Source organism: Diadema setosum, chromosome 7 (assembly GCF_964275005.1).
Source record: "Diadema setosum chromosome 7, eeDiaSeto1, whole genome shotgun sequence".
Classification (NCBI taxonomy): domain Eukaryota; kingdom Metazoa; phylum Echinodermata; class Echinoidea; order Diadematoida; family Diadematidae; genus Diadema; species Diadema setosum.
The window spans coordinates 10,713,335-10,730,406 of NC_092691.1; the positions used below are offsets into that span (position 1 = coordinate 10,713,335).

Consider the following 17,072-nt stretch of genomic DNA (forward strand, 5'->3'; position numbering starts at 1 on the left):
CCGTTTCTAATCCTTATAGCATGCAGCGGGTACTGCGTGATTATTGAAATTCATGAAATTCTTTCGTCGAGATGCTTTCACTGCAACTGACAAATTGTAGGACAAATTGTCCTACACGTACATTGACGTAAATAAGCACTGTGCAAAGGCCCTACTATTCAGTGCTTATTTACATCGATGTAAGGCAATTTGTCAATCCGTTGCAATGAAAACATCTCGATGAAAGAATTTCATGAATGTGAGATTTTTATGTTTATGTGTGCCTGATCTCGAGGAGCCTCTGTTAAAAGCCCTCATGCTGTTAGAACATTGACAGACATGAGCACAAAAAGCCAAAGCCAGTATTAGTCATGAGCCAGCAGAAAGGCTGAGCTGAATGCCACTCTTCATGAATAATGAAGGTTGTTGTTTAGACCAGTGGCACTAGTTCAAGAGCAGGAGCAGTCTGAAAAGGCCCTACTACTGGGGCTTGCTTCTCACCTGAGGTTTGACTCCGTCCAGCATGATAATCATCTACAGCTATACTGTAAAAGTGGATATTATTGTGCAACTCGTGCAACTTATTTTTTGCGGTAGGCCGGGTAAGAAGAGATTTGCGTTTTCTTAATTCCGCGGAATCAAGACCTCAACTACTGGATCATATGGCAAGCAAAAATATTTGTGTGCTTTTATTTTTGCGCTAGTTTCTCCTTGCGCGAAATGCGAGAAAATGTCAACACCACAAAAATTTCTACTTTTACAGTACTCATATTTGCATATGCTACAGCTAGAGGGCCTACTATTGCAAACATTCGTTGGAGTAACAACCAAACACTCTAAGAAGGCTTTCATAAATTTGAATCTTCCATACAAGCCTGCTGCATCATACTCTTTCTTGATATGAATTACTGTCTGTCTGTCCTTTTCCCTGCAGCTCAAAGTCTGGAGCAGAGGGAGAATCGTCTCCCCTCGTCTTTAATTCCCTCTTTGAAAGTGGGAATCTCAGAAAGGCAATTCAGGTAACATATTTTCTCTATCTTTCTCTCTATCTATATTATGTATATGCACATATCATCCCTGGGATGACAAAACCTCATATGTCATTTGACATTGATTAAAAAAAAAACCTCCATTATCAATTTTTAATATCAGATGAAGAGTTTGATCGCAAAATGAGTTAAATCCACTTCTGTTCATTTGAGATATTTACATTTAATTTTGCTAAAAACAAAGAAAATATTAAGAGAATATAGAATACTTTATGACTTCAAGAATATTGTTATGCAACAAGTGCGGTATCATTGGAAATGATTTTATTTTGCTTTATATTTTGGATCAAAAGTGTATCTAATGATTGGTTGAAAGAGCTTCACATGATTATGAGTATTTTCAGCATTCAGAGTGTTGGCATGTTTGACACTCCATAAAGTACTATTTGCAAAATGACATCACTCCTATGACGACATATTGCAAATAGCATACTACAGTTGCATTTGCAAAATGATGTCACAAAGCATTTCTGAAATTGTGCACAGCTTTGCTCCGTCACTCTGTGAAATGTAACAATGTTTAACAAACAATTGCTTACGTCACAAAGCAATTCTGACATCGCGCACTGCATGCGTTGTACCGTAACTCTAAAATGTAACATTTCTAAAAAAAAAAATAGATTGTGACATCACAAAGCAATTTTGAAGTTGCATGCTACCGTCAGTCTGTGAAATGTATCAATTTCTTGTAAAGCAATTGTGACGTCATAAAGCAGTTATGACATTGCACATTGCTTCGTACCGTCACTCTGTGAAATATAACTTTTGTGAACATCTAAAGCAGCCTGACATCATGCGCTGCTTACTGGAGTTCCTTCACAACATTACATCCACCACTATGACACGACTTCTCGCTTCGCATTTCCCCATTATTCCCTTCTTTTGTTCAAATTTTTGATCCAAAGTATAAAACAAATATACCTTGCCTAATTTCGAGTTTCTGGTTAAAACTATAGGCCTCGGTGTCTCCAAAAGAACTATTCACTTCGGGCTACGCCCCTCAGTGAATAGTTCCTTTGGATTCACCTCTGCCCATAGTTCATGCATATATGTTGGAAATTTCCCAAATACATGTAATAAGCATTGAACAGTGTTTGGTGTGAGGATATAATGGAATATATTCAGTAATTATGAAGTCTACAACTCTTTGTACAAATTGAATGAACTTTGCCCATAAGTATTATTGCATGTTGAGGAATATCACAGAAGTTTCCAACATGGACTCTCTGTCAACTTTTGTTGCAGGTGCGCAAGTACGAGTATGATCTGATCGCCTGCACCGACATCAACAGCAACCACTACCACCAGTGGTTCTACTTTGAGGTGTCTAACATCAAGGCGGGGGTCCGCTACCGATTCAACATGATCAACTGCGAGAAGGTCAACAGCCAGTTCAACTCTGGTAAAAGGAATAAACACCCCAAAATACAAACACTCAAACAAACCAACAACCAAGTGCTGTAAAAATGGACATTTTTGCCAGCATTTGGCGCAGCTAGAAACAAGCTTAAAAATAAAAGCAGGCAAATATTTTTGTGTGTTACATGTAACACTGTTTAATATATTGCTTCTGCAGAATTAAAAACACAGTAGGCATGAAATTCAACTTAGCCGGTTGAGAGTGAACAATTAGTTGAGAATCTCCGCTTTTACATTCAGTTATCAACAGTATTGTCAATGCAATGAAGGGACCTTTATCCCACATTTGCTGATGAATAAACCATTTTTGAGATCTCATAAAATTGTAGCGTGTATACCACCCTAAAGAAGGCTAGTAATCAGTACAATATGTTTGTGTGTTTTTTTTAGTCATTTGTGTATAAAACACAGGTCATGTTTGTGTGTTTACATGTGCTTGTTTTTACATGAATTCTCATATACTTATTTATTGTATATTTTGATTATGCTCGTGGTCCGTGGTTGAGCAGATCGAACAATATTCTTTTTTTGTCACATTTCCTATTTCTGTAAACCATTATGCAATCATTGTGCCATCATCCAGGCATGCAACCGGTCGTGTATTCCATGCGGGAAGCCATGCTAGGGCGCCCTCGCTGGGAGAGGGCAGGGTCGGAGGTCGCCTACTACAAGAACAACTACAACCGCAGCCTGGTGGCCACAGGGGGCCAAAAGGGCAAGACGTACTTCACGTTAGCCTACACACTCACCTTCCAGCACGACAACGACATCTGCTACATTGCATATCACTACCCCTACACCTACACTACACTTCAGGTCAGTGGCAAGTTTGCAATCTCTCTTGGTAAGATGCCAGTTCACAGTTAGCAATCAGGTGGTGGTTTGGCACAGGTGGTACTGCATCTGCCTCCCAATCCAAATGACCCAGATTTGACTTCTGAGTCTGGCTGAGCAATATGATGTGTAAACATGTTGTCCCTCCTAGTACGAGGCAAAACACTCTTTACCGAGGATAGGATTTTAAATTGAGGTCCCGTGTGTAAGCTCGTCATGACTCACACACGTAAAAGATTACACTTCATACATTCATTGCAAAAGGCAGGGTGCTTACCCGGCGTAGTGGTTCAAAAGAAAACTTGCAGTTTGCTTAAGAATGGGAATTTGCATTTTCATGCATTTCTTGAGTTGTTTGTGATAATACACCGTTCACAGATTGACTGGGCTCAATAGGATAATGAATTCTCACAGGGAATGCATTTACTTTTTTTTCAAGGGATGTAGTCCCAGAAGTGAGATACAATCCCATCAGAGAATTCAAAAATTGATGGTGAGGTGGCTCAGTAGGTAGCGTATCTGCCTTGCAGTTGAATGGCTGGAGTTTGGGTGTGGGTTGGAAACTCGGTTAGTCTTATGAGCAATGTGCTGTGTTATCATGCTGTCCCCTCTACAAGAGGTAGAACACTCTGTCCTTTGGATAGGACATAAATTGGAGGCCCCATGTGTGAGAGCGTAACAACCCACGCATGTAAAAGATCCCGTTTCAGTCATTTATGGCAAATTGCAAAGAGCAGGGTGCATAACCCAGTAAAGTGGTCTTCCCCAAGTACATGTATATACAGCTGTACAGCTGGACTTTGTGGAAGACCAGCTAGTGCAGCTATTTAGAACATGGACTATCCAACCATCTTCTCAGATGGATGACATGAACAAGCAAACAAACAAGCAAACAAATGGTCTTCATATGTACATTTAGATGATATCACACTATATGCCCTCAAGCAATGTTTGAACTGTGATCTTTTAGATGAACCATTTGACCAATCCATGTTTATGTTTTTCTTTCGTGAGAAATGTCATATTTGTGATTTCTGGTTTATTGTTGTCATTTTCACCCTAGGTGCACCTGTGCAAGCTGGAAGCCAGTCTGGGCGAGTTCAGCAAAATCTACCTGAGGAGGCAGACATTGTGTCACTCCCTCGGGGGCAATGAATGTCCAGTGCTGACCATCACAGCAAACCCCACCAGTCTGGACAAGGAAGGGGTCACTCAGTTCAGTAAGTCAAATATAAAACAGATATTAGATGAAAGTAGCTGGAGGAGGTGGAGGAGGAAGAGAGGAGAAAAATGGAGAAGTAGAAGGAAGAGAAGTAGAAACAAAATATAGGAAGATGACAGATAAAGTGAATAAAGGAAGAAGGAAAGAGGAGGAGCAGAAGATAAAGAAAAAGAGGAAACAAACAAAAATGATTACACTTCAGGAACGATCTTTAGTTACTGATATTTGCAAAATTTTTTAAAGATGATATGTATGATGATGTATGATGATGTACCAGATGGTACATTCTTTATGTCTTCCATTCATTGTCAAAGTCCACATGAAGTGTACTGATAAAGTGGAGATTATGATAGCGATGATCATGATGAATAAGATAATGATGAGAATGATAACAATTATGTAAAAATAAAATTAAAAACAGCAATATCGTCAACATTATTGACATGAATGCCATACTTATGTCTGTATGGAGACGATGCTTTCAAATCATTTATACTTGCTGTAACACTGTTTATGATGATGGACACCTTAAGTACATACAAACGCTGTAGCTCTTTCAACCTGTCAAACACCAACCCATTCCTCCCATTAGGGAACCGGAGATACATCTTCCTGTCTGCCCGAGTGCACCCTGCCGAGAGCAACAGCTCCTTCATCATGAAGGGTACGCTCAAGTTCCTGGTCAGCACGCACCCCACCGCCCAGGCCCTCAGGGAAACCTTCATCTTCAAGATCGTCCCCATGCTGAACCCGGATGGGGTGATCAACGGAAGGTATAGACTCCTCTCCCAACTGGTGGAGTGTCGGTGTCAGAGACAGACGCAGTCACTCTTCAGATATACATGTACATGCTCTCATGCACGCAGACAGACATGCCAACTGACAGACTTGCTAACTGACAGACATAATGACACAAGAATGAGCATGCACACATTTGCACTGATACAGATAGACAGACAATCCTAATATTCAAACAGAAATATAGACACACAAAGTCACATAAACTTTATATACTTGTTCACACATACTTGTAAGGGCCTTCAAACACCAGAGCCTAGTGTTCTTTGTGTCCTGTCCAGAAGGCTAGACATTCTTCATGAAATACAAGAGATTGCAAACTGCCTGCAATTAACTTGTGATTTTGATCTCTGATTTTAGATAGCAAAGGAGAATGATAAACCATTATTATAATTATTATTGGATTTTTGGTGCAATAAATGACTCAGAGATAATTCTGATACAGGTTTTTTTTTTTCCTGTTGCTAAACCACGATGGAGTTATCAGCTGAAATTTACTTGATTGGAAATATGCAAGAGTATGAAAGAGAAGACATTCTGTTATAATTGTGCAGGATTGACTGCATAGAGCACTGTCGCAGATGAATTTTGTCCAACAATTCATTTATATGGCACAAGAGTAAACTATGCAATTCTGCACGTGTCACAAAATATGATTTTCTTTCCTTAGCTTATGTGAGAGATCTCATGCCACACAGGGCAGGTATGAAAAGACTTATTCACAAAGTGCTTCTATTCCTGCAAAGACTGAACTTGGGTTATAAACTTCACTGTAATTCTCCCCCCACAATAGTCATCGCTGCTCCCTGAGTGGGGAGGATCTGAACAGAAGATGGTTGCTACCAAACAAGGAGCTCCACCCTACCATCTACCACACCAAGGGCTTGCTGCAATATCTAACACTCATCAACCGAAGTCCACTGGTGAGACAATTTTCTTTTCCTTCATAGATGGGATGAATGGAAAAGGGAAATAAAAAGGAATAAGAACTTGTGTTACATAGACATTGCTGTAAAGTTGTTTTTTTCACAATATAAATTGTCACCACTAGGAGTCATTTTCTGTAGGATTGGAGGTATCAATTTGTTCTGTACAATCTATGTTCTGAGATTTTGTAGAATTGCATTAGCAAAGTGCAGTTTTAACCCGTTAAAGACGAGTCCCGAGTATACTTGGGCAGGGGTCTGTGGGAATTATATGTGTGTTGTAGTAAAATCAGTCCGTCCTCAACGGGTTAAGAAAACAAGTGAAAAATCACTTTTGTGTGAGAGGCTATTTGCTGGTATGTTCAGAGTCCAAGTTTGGTAGGCTCTTCAAGTGATGTGTGGATCTTCTTTCCAGTGATACATTTCATCTTTATTCACATCATAAAAGGTTCAATATTAGAAATATATAAAGATAGAAAAATACATTTCTGACAGCACAAAGACATACAGAATATACAATGTTCATACTCTATAGATAAATGTAGCAGTAATCATAGATCTCTAGGAAATACAGCATGTATATTAGGGGGAAAAAAAATCGACCTTGGGTTGTATTAAATTTGTATGCATGACACTTTAATTGCAATTTTGAAAGAAATATAATGAGGACATCTGGAGAAGCACAGACTATTCATTACAAGCGTAAAATATCGAGTATATCATGATTGCATTTGTCCTTATTCAATGCCTCTACACACAAGTTCTTAAATTTGTTCTGCTAACCTTTTATTCTGTCTCTTCCAGACATATCCAATTCCAACTGTATAATGTCTATACTGAGACAAACTGTTCCTTAAAGTCAAACAAAACTATGCATGGCTTACAAAGGTAAAGTTTATTGATGCATGGTCTTATAAGAGGGAACTGAGACTTGTTTTGTTGCTTTTTTTTTCTTTTTGCTTTAAGCCATTGAGGACAGTTTGATTTTGCTACAACACGCATTTTCCATAGATGCTTGCCCGAGTGTACTCGGGACTCATCCTCAACAGGTTAACCTAATCATCTCTATTTCCTACGTTTAGATTGTTTATTATGCAATAATTTGCTGAGGGAATAACTGTTTTCTGTTGCCCTCGTAAATACCAGGTATACTGTGATTACCACGGCCACTCTCGGAAGAAGAATGTCTTCATGTTCGGCAACAGTGCTGCCCAGTCGTATGCACCGGAGGACCTCCAGAACTTTGGCATCCCCTCTGGTGTGTCCGGTGCCAAAGTTGAGGACACCAGCTACAAGGTGAGGAGGGATGAGGGCTTTACTGTCATCTACTGTACTACCAGTGAAAGCTTTTTTTCTCGCTCTCTCGCTCTCGCTCTCTCTCTTTCTGTAAAGTAAAAAGTTACTCTTAGGCATGTGGAATAAAGTTTTCAGGCAAAAGCCTGAATTTCAGGCCCTGGCAGTTTCAAAGTTCAGGCTTTTTCATGCACAGATGAGCTGCAGTAGATGGATTTCAGGCCCTTTCTTTCATTTTAACTGGCATCCCTGGCCCATACATGATTATTATGTGTGGTGGTTTAACATTTAAGTATTTGCTTGCTTGGAAAGACCTTGATTTGTTTGTGATGGTGTGTGGCTGAGCCCATTGTTACTTCTTTATTTCTATTGAAAATAGTGCAGCCATATTGCAGGCAAATGCATCATTTGAATTAGAAAACAACATTACTATTTTTGTTTCTTTGAGTGGCTTTATGAGAAATAAAAGCTGATCTGTATTTCTACCAAGGGTAGTGGCAGAGGAAGTCTGTTCATGAAGTCTATACTTGTATTAGCGTTGGGAAAGACAGAAATTCAAGTAATGTATACAACTCAAATGTAGAATCAGAAGCCACCATAGTCTCGTGTTTGTGTGATTTCCTTCATAATTTTTATTAATGTCATGATTTGTATTCAATTTTCTTTTTGATTGTTCAAATTTGAAACTATTTTTATACTCTTGATGGCATGTTTTTGGGTGTAGGAGCTCATTACCAAATCCCTGTTTCTTGTTTTTATCCTGGTTTTCATTAGTGATATCCCCAGTGCAAGTACCAGACAATGTTATGCTCTTATAAGTCTTCAGAATATTGACTTCCTGTTGTAAAGGTCACATGAGCCAAAGGCTCAAGTGAGCTACTGTAATTGTTCATCATCTGGTGTCCAGCATGTTTTATTTGTCATGTGTATGCTTTTTACATTTTTAGCTACTTTTTGAAAAAGCCTTGACAAATTTGAACCAAACTTAGCAGGTAATTATCTGTATGGTGATTGGATCTGTTTGTTCATAAAGGCACAATTACCCCCCCCCCCTCCTTTTCCCTAGGGAACCCTAGGGGCCCCAATGCCCTGAAGTTAGGGAATCCCTAAAACTCTTCTTCTCTGGAACCAAAAGTGATAAAGCAGAGTTAGTGCTACATGTATTAATTCATGAATCAATTGGGGGGGGGGGGGGGGGGGGGGGGGGGGAAGGGTAGAAGAAGACAAATTTGGGGCCAATTTTCATATTCTCGTCTTCTTTAACCCTATTCTAACTGGGCTATTTGAGACCAAGTTTTTACTGAGGGGGGGTGTCAATTTGACCCCCCCTTCAGATCTCGGCCGCCGATCGCGCGATCGCTGCGAAATTTTGCGTGAAGATAGAGCTGGATGTCAACTACAAGATTACATGGTCATACAATAGAAAAATATTGCCTTTCTATTTTTAATAAATTAATTATGCAAATTTGTGCATGAAATCATATTTTCACCTATAACTCCATTAAAAAGACTGGAGGATTGCTAAATTTTTGTGTCAGAATTCCTCAAGACACATCAAACAATTTTCGTGTAAAAAAATAGCACAATCGAAATCAATTTCTTTTGTTTTTTATTGTTTTGTTAATTTCTTATGTATTTTAGTGTTTTTTCGACCTTTTGTTTTCTTTTTTTTTTGCCAAAATTTGTTGCAGGCACTTTTTCAGGCTTATCTACACTAGAATTGATTAATTTCAATGGTTAAAAGTTGAAATAATCTAATTTATATCAATTTAACCAAAAAACACAATATGCATTGGATTTGCACACGTTATCATGAATTTGAGCTGTTTTTTGGTTGACATGCATATGCAAAACATTATATAACTTCAAAACGGTGTACCCGGACGTCGCAAATTTAGTCTCTAAATATGCGCGAGACTTCAATGAAAAAAGTCGTGAAACGACGTGGCAAAATCTTTGCGCGTTGCGAAATCGTGGCGCGAAATGTCTGGGGGGGGGGTCAATTTGACCCCCCCCCCAGTTAGAATAGGGTTAAAACACATGGTCAAATTTTTACCAAACTTGGCAGGTATTATTGGTAGGGCAATAGAAGATATACATTATGTGAACAAATGGACACCCCTGGAGGCCCCCCATAACTCCCCAAGTTTGCCATGATCTTCTTAGGTAATAGTCTGCAAAATACATTGAAGGTGATCTTACAATACTCAAGTGAGAGTTAGACCCACTAGGTCTCTTTTTTTTTTTGTGTGTGTGTGGTCTTGTTTGCCACTGTCCGTGTTAATATTGGTATTTTCTAGTGGTGTTTTCCAAATACCGGTGTTATTAATGTTGGTATTTTCAGTAGCAGTGCCGTATAGGGATGCTGCTTATTTATCATGAAACGGTTTTCAAGTTGATGATGTTTTTGCATCACATGTTTCTGTCCGGAAAACATGTTTATCAGGATGACAACTTGGATGGGATGTAGAGTCCGATCTTAACTCGTTGAAATGTCCATGTCCGTTTCACGACAGCAATTACCGAGGATCCTGAACAACCTCGCTCCTGCCTTCTCGCTGAGCACCTGCAGCTTCACAATAGACAAGGACAAGGACTCGGCGGCTCGCGTGGTCGTGTGGAGAGAGATGGGAGTGGCCCGGAGCTACACGATGGAGAGCACCTACTGCGGCTTCGACCAGGGCAAGTACAAGGTATGGCATCCATCTGGTAGGCATCTGTGAGCAAGCTTCTTTTAAAGGGATGGTATAGTTTTGGTGGAGAGGAAGATTGGGCCATTAACTCTTTGTGAGATACCAAAAAACCACTTACAATGTATGAAATAGTACAGAGCATACCATTCTAAGACTAATTCAAAGCTAATTAGGTGAAAATTGGTTTACGGATGGCTGAGACATCCAAAAACAAAGTAAAACAAGGTGATCTTGACCCGTTGAGTACGGTTTGATTGTGCTATGACAGACATTTCCCATAGACACTTGCCCGAGTATACTAAGTACTTGAGACTCATCCTCAACGGGTTAATAAAAGATGGGTCCCACCCATTATTAGGATTGTTCTGTTTTAGATGTCTCAGCCATTTCAAAACCAATTTTCATCAAATAAACGTTGAATCCCTCTTGGAATTACATACATGCTCTTTTACATCTCATAAGAGGTTTCTCATTATCTCACCAAAAATGTTAGAAACCTGAAGTTAGTTCTCAACCAAAGCTATAGGATTCCTTTAAAGAGATGCCATGCTCATGCAGAGATTCCGACTCTCCCGCTTTGGGGCCATTTTCTTAATCAAAATATCCTGCTTTGATTTGAATTTCTCCCACTTTAGCTGTTTGTTTCTCGCTTAAAATATATTTTCATCTGCTTAGAGTGTAGCTTTCCTCCCCCAATTTTCAGGCTTGTCATGTACATGTATGTTTAGAGATACATTGTAGTCTAGGATAGCGCCAGAGAGTATCCATAATGCGTAGAACTTTCAACTTTGGTATCAAAATGAAAAAGGAAAATACAGAAAAGAAATGTGATGAAAGATGCCCTCGTGCTTGTTTTGCTCTTTGTGCCCAAACTTGAGCATAGTCTGGTGTGTGAATATAAAAAGCCGAGGTTGAGGCCTCACATTTGCGAAGGTACAATTTTCTGTCATCCATCAAGATTAACGTCTTGCATTAGAAGCCCTACAATGTAGGTGTATTTTTGATATTTAGTCATAGAGCTCAGTTATAGCGGATATGGAGGGTTTCTTTTGGTAATATCATCTTCAAGAGAAAGAATCCAGGAAACGGAAAGAAGCACATGGCAATTAGAGATCCCAATTAGCTTATTGCTGTCGTCACTTGCATCATTTATATGACTTCTTGTGACAGGAAGTTCCAGCTTGTAGTGTTTCATGACAGGGAACGCCCCTTTCTTGGAAGAGTGTGGCAGTGGGAGATAATTATTCCTTGACAAAATGTCAGACACAGCCAGTGTGCCAGCATAAGTGACTGATGAAAAAGGCAAACAGATTGTGATGAAGAAAAGAACCAAAAATGAAGTGAAAGTTGGTTGTTTCCATGTGGTTAATATTCACATCATAGGCAATATTGTTCGGGCTTCCAAATGCAAAAGCAGATAATGTCGCTACATAAGCAGTGATGACCTTGTTCAACCTCCATTGTTCATTTTTTTCAAGAAAGCATTTAGTGAGCACTCTCGTAAGGTACGATCTGTAAGTAGATTTGCAATCTTCCAAATTCCATGCATCGTTCTGACACATATTTGAATCTTGACTCTCTCCCCTTCTGTCAATCCTTCTGTCCCCTTCTACTCTAAATCCCCCTCTCCTTCCCATCCTCCCCTCATCTCTAACCGTCCCCTCTCTCAATTTTCTCCTCTCCTTTACATGTTGGCGTCCCCGCCATTACCATTTTCTTATCATCTCACCTTTTCTCCACCTCTCCCCTTCTTAAAGGCATAATTTACTGCTTGCAGATAAAACAAAAACCCAGCACTAGTGCTTTGAAATAGTTCTAAACTGTGAGTCAGGGACAGAAACAACCAGTGTAAAAATTTGAATCCGTATAATCGATGTTAAGTGTTGTTTAATGCACAAAATGTGAACAATAGTTACAATAAGAATATTTCCGGATTAAACCGTCTACAGTTACGATTTATTGAGAAAAACACTAATATATCCTTACATTTAAGGTTTTATTGTGAAAATCTTATATGGTAGGATGTTTTGTGACACAGCAGACCGACACACATGCATCAAATGTGATATCTTGAACATTTTGAAATCACTGCTCCCAAAGGTAAACAGGACCTTTAACCCCTTCCTTTCCCCTTTCCTGTTCCCATTCTTCACTCTGTCCTCTTTCCTTCCCTTCACTACCCTTCTCTTCTATCTCTCTCTCTCCTTCCAATCCTTGAACCCTTTGTGCACCCTTCCCTTACCCCTTTCTCATCTCCCTCACCCCCATCTCCTCTAATGACAATAAGCAAGTTCGGAATTAGTTCATGTACACATTAGTACAAATGACCTTTCTTTTTTCGCAGTTGGTTAGGCACTTTACTCGTTTTCAAAACGGCATAATGCATAAGCTTGCCCGATGTAACAATGTATGGAATCATGTTCAAACAAAGAATGAACTTGTGTTTAGATCAGGTGATCAGAATACCCCATCAGTTGACAATTTAGCAGGCATCCATTTCATTGTTTTGTATGGCATGCAATAACAGCCTATTTACTTTTATATTTCGAAATACCATTCTTGCTGTTGGGTGGATGTGCTGGCAAGCACCATTTAGATAAGGATCGCATGAATAATCATCACATCACAGATGCTTTATATCTCAGTGAATTTACAAACCAAAATGCTTGTTGGTACAAATGACCTTTTTCTGCTCATGCACAAAGTGGAATTACGAACTGGTCTATTCCTCATCCACCTGTAGGGCCTACAAGTCAGTACTAGCATGCTTGAAGAGATGGGACAGCACTTCTGCGAAGGCCTCCACAAGTTGGCCAAACGTCTTGAAGCCTCCGCTTCTTCGCGACGCCACGTCTACAACCATGCCGCTGGTGCAACCTCCGCAGAGGGTGGCAGCCTAGGGGGGCCCAGTGGTTTCCCACAGGCCGAGAACATGGATGATGAAGATACCGACGAATTGTAAGTTTCCATCTCATGTAATAAAGATCGCCCAAGTTTGTATAACAAATAATCCATGCACCTGCACGTATGCCTTTGAAGAAAATGTACTTGTCTTTTCCTCCATATCTTGAAAAGGGAGTTATAGTTTTCTCACTCTGTAGCAGCCAAATGTTTCGAGAAAACCAACCAAACATCATAAATTTACCAACTGCTTTCATTGTTCAAAGTTAAGTCATGCAGAAATACATGTGAATATGTCAAAATTTATTTTGAAGATAAGATGCAAGATTTGGACACCAAGCTGTGCATAGCATCTACACAATGCACAGTGCAGTTAGCATGTAATTGTAAGATTTGCTGCCATGCAACTTAACCTTGTATGAAAGCTGTCAAAGCTTCAAAGCATCTGTGTTATATACAGTGCAGTATACATGTCATTGTAAGAGTTGCTACCATGCTACTTAACCTGTTGAGGACGGTTTGATTTTGCTACAACACACATTTCCCATAGACACCTGCCCAAGTATACTCGGGACTCGTCCTCAACGGGTTAACTTTAAGAAAGCTGTATGAGGTCCAAGATTGGTACCCTGCTTAATGAGTACATCTTGCATGGAGTCTGATCATGTAGTCAGTAGTTGCCATTGCCATATACTACAGTCAGATTGCCTATGGTCTCATACCTGACATACGTATGTATACTAACCATGTGAATGACATTTCCGTCTTTCTGTTCTGTCTCTCGTGAAGGTTGGAGATGGAGCATGAGGCGGTGCCCGAGAGGAAGCGTAGCCACATCATGACTGACCTGAAGGAGGAGCTGACACCCAGTGAGAACGACATCGAGGACGGGGAGGAGGAGGAGGAGGATGACGAGCTCGATGAGGAGGAAGAGGAGGATGCCGACGAGGATGCGTTCGGACTGGACGAAGAAGCCATCCCAAAGATGACACAAGGGGATGTCGGGGAGGCGGCGGTTAATGATGTCGAGCTGGAGCCGTCATGATACAGCGAAGCCATCTAAAGACAGTTTTCCACTGATAGTGAGGACCTCATTACAGGCAACTCCCGTTACAACAAAGTCCTTGAGACTGGCAGTTTTCTTATTTTACAGCAAAATTTTGTTACAGCTGAACAATGAAGTTATAGTTATATATAAATATATATATATATATATTTGGATCATAATTTTGGGACATGAATTTTTACTTTGTTGAAATGAGACTGTGTTTGTTGTAATGGGAGCGTGCTGCATTATAAACTTTTGAGGACTGACTGCAAAGACCATCCGTGAAAGGGATGTAGAGTGGTCATCGAAGAAGTGCCAGTGGTGTTAGAGATCCAAGCAGACTAATGCTTTGGAGGGAATGCCATGTGGAGTCGGGAAAAAGCTGCGAGGAAATTTCCTCGAGAAGCCTGTGCAAGCTTGATATCCAAGTCTGAAATCAAAATGTAAAGAGTTTATGAAGAATATTTTATTTTATTGGTTTAATAGAGGGTTTTTTTTTATACACACGCAGTCACATTGATACCAGAACCATTTTATTGAGCATGGAAGGTGCTTGTTTTAAAATATTTATTGTTTAATTTCTTGCAAATGCATTCTCCTTGGTGAATTTGATATTAGTTGAGAAACGTAATGTATAATGGCTGTCTTTCATGTTTACCATGACGGTGTAGTTTTATATTTTGGTTGTTTACTCAAATTGCCTTGAGCTATTACTAGTGGAGGGAAACATGGTATCATATAAACAGGTTTAAACGGGTGAACTGAGAATCATAATATCAGAATGGTTGAAGGGGCTTTAAGGAGAGGTAGAAAGGTTATTTGGGATGTTAAAGACTTTTAGATAAGCAGTTATTTTGCATGATATGCATGTTCTGCAATTCTACAATTCTACGAAACTGGAATATCACTGCCTTGCATGTGTAATGTATCATGGATCCCCCTGTAAGTCATTGTTCTCTGAAATGTCTTGGGAGTTTCTTCTGCACCAAGTGTATTTAGAATATTCCTCAGTTTGTTCATATAATGTAAAAAGCACGTCTCTGCAGTGTTCCTTTCGTAGCCACTTAGATATATTTTGTTTTTGTTTTAGTGAAAGTGTATGCAGTTTATTTTTTTTTCTCCAGATTGTGTATCAATACTTGATTTTCTTGCCATAAGGGGGAAGTATTTGCATGTAAATCGCTGGGAGTAATTTAATTTCTCCACCTGCGCTTGTACACATACATCACAGATCTCATTAACAGGATACTTAATATGAACCCTCTCTTGATACTAAGCCCATCCAACATGAGGTGTGGATGTGCTGAGGAGAGTTTAGGCAGAGTTCCTCTATGTTGAAGGCCAGAGGTCACTGACCTTTCATGGAAAACTTGGCTACGCTGTCACTTCCATTCATAATTGGAATTTAGGAGTGTTTAATTACAGTAATATATATAAACTGCTATACAGAACAGGGTGGTCCACATGGGGTTTGAGCACGTCGCTGCAACATGCTCGAATTCTTGTGCAACATCCTGAAAAGCCAGTGACATGCTATGCAACAACCTCGAGAATTGGTATCATGCTCAAAATAGAATGTAATCAAACATTTGAAAAAATGTGCAAAACTTGAGACACATCAAACTACACCTTTGTTTTAGAATTGTACTTGTACCTTGTACTTAGCTCATGATATGCACTTCATGTACATACAATTTCCACCATTTTCCCTCATTCAGAAATTACAACATGCTCAAATTTCAAGCTGAGGATCACCCTTCAGAATTCAATAGACTGAGCCTGTACACAAGTGCTTTCCTGCAAAGCCTCTTATGATAGACTGTTAAAAAAAATATATATGTTTTTTGTTAGGTTCTGAAATATGTGAGTTTTTCCTTTAAAAATTCCAGTGGGGGAGTTTTCATGTCGACTGTATGTGGATCCTCTTACAGTTATGACATGGCAAACCCCTTATGAGTCAACAGTGGGTAAATAAATGTACCCAGATGTGAGCAATGGAGTGCTGAAAAGTGACGCAGTACTATATCCGTCGTGCAGGATAGGATAAGGATTGACTACTTAAAGAGTGTGTTTTAACAATTTCTGAAATCTGACAGCTTTTAACTGATGGGATTTCTTGAGGTTCATCAATTAGTTTGGCATGAGGACATACACGTAGTGGTAGGTATCTGCAGGCTATCATAAGAAAGACCTGTCGCATTAAATTGCACTAGCTACAACCGCCACTAGGATGTTGAGAATGCGAAGAATGTCATTGATTGATTAATTAATTGATTAGGTTGATTGAAGTCAAACATCATTGAGGACAGAAGCCAAATGATGACGTATATCTGTTCCTTATAGTGTGGCATTGACTGATACACGACATCAAAATATAACAGCAAAGACTCTATTCTTGACGAATATGCAATCTTCATACACATTTCTGAAATGAGTTTCTGAAAAGCTTATCTTTTGCTCCCTACGTGTAGATGGGCTTCAAAAAGGGATGCAAGAGTTGATGTCTTGGACCGTAGTGGAAAGGGTAGGTCTGTACAGAGGTCTTGCTATTTTATTTCAAAGGAGTTTGTGTCAAACCAGCCTTGCATTTCTAACCTGTTTATTTGAGCTGCAGCTCAATTTGAATTCCTGATCATGAATACTGTAAAACATGATATATTTGCGGCACGAAAGTTTCGCGAATTGGAGCTGATGGCCTTTTTCGTGGCATGAAATTTTCGCGAACTGCCACTGGTGTTCAATGCATATAGTGTAGACAAGAAATTTCGCATGCATTTTAGTTTCGCAAATCTTTGCGCTCGCGAAATTCGAGAAATTAAAATGCACGCGAACATTCTTCGTTTTACAGTAGTTGGGTAGCTCTAACTACGAGTACAGTGTAGGGGAGTAGCAGTAATTGACTATTTCGCT

At 39.6% G+C, this 17,072-nt stretch overlaps 1 protein-coding gene across 1 annotated transcript in view; it reads left to right on the forward strand.

The window, feature by feature from the left end:
- Positions 1-14,233, forward strand: part of LOC140230355 (cytosolic carboxypeptidase 1-like) — a 52,449-nt gene extending 38,216 nt beyond the window's left edge. Inside the window, exons 15-24 of the mRNA XM_072310504.1 lie at positions 914-998; positions 2,274-2,430; positions 3,031-3,263; positions 4,345-4,501; positions 5,096-5,276; positions 6,095-6,224; positions 7,374-7,523; positions 10,037-10,213; positions 12,957-13,171; positions 13,904-14,233. Coding sequence (XP_072166605.1) covers positions 914-998; positions 2,274-2,430; positions 3,031-3,263; positions 4,345-4,501; positions 5,096-5,276; positions 6,095-6,224; positions 7,374-7,523; positions 10,037-10,213; positions 12,957-13,171; positions 13,904-14,159 — 1,741 coding nt within the window. The 3' untranslated portion in view covers positions 14,160-14,233. The remainder of the gene's footprint in view (positions 1-913; positions 999-2,273; positions 2,431-3,030; positions 3,264-4,344; positions 4,502-5,095; positions 5,277-6,094; positions 6,225-7,373; positions 7,524-10,036; positions 10,214-12,956; positions 13,172-13,903) is intronic.
- The last annotated feature ends 2,839 nt before the right edge of the window (positions 14,234-17,072 follow it).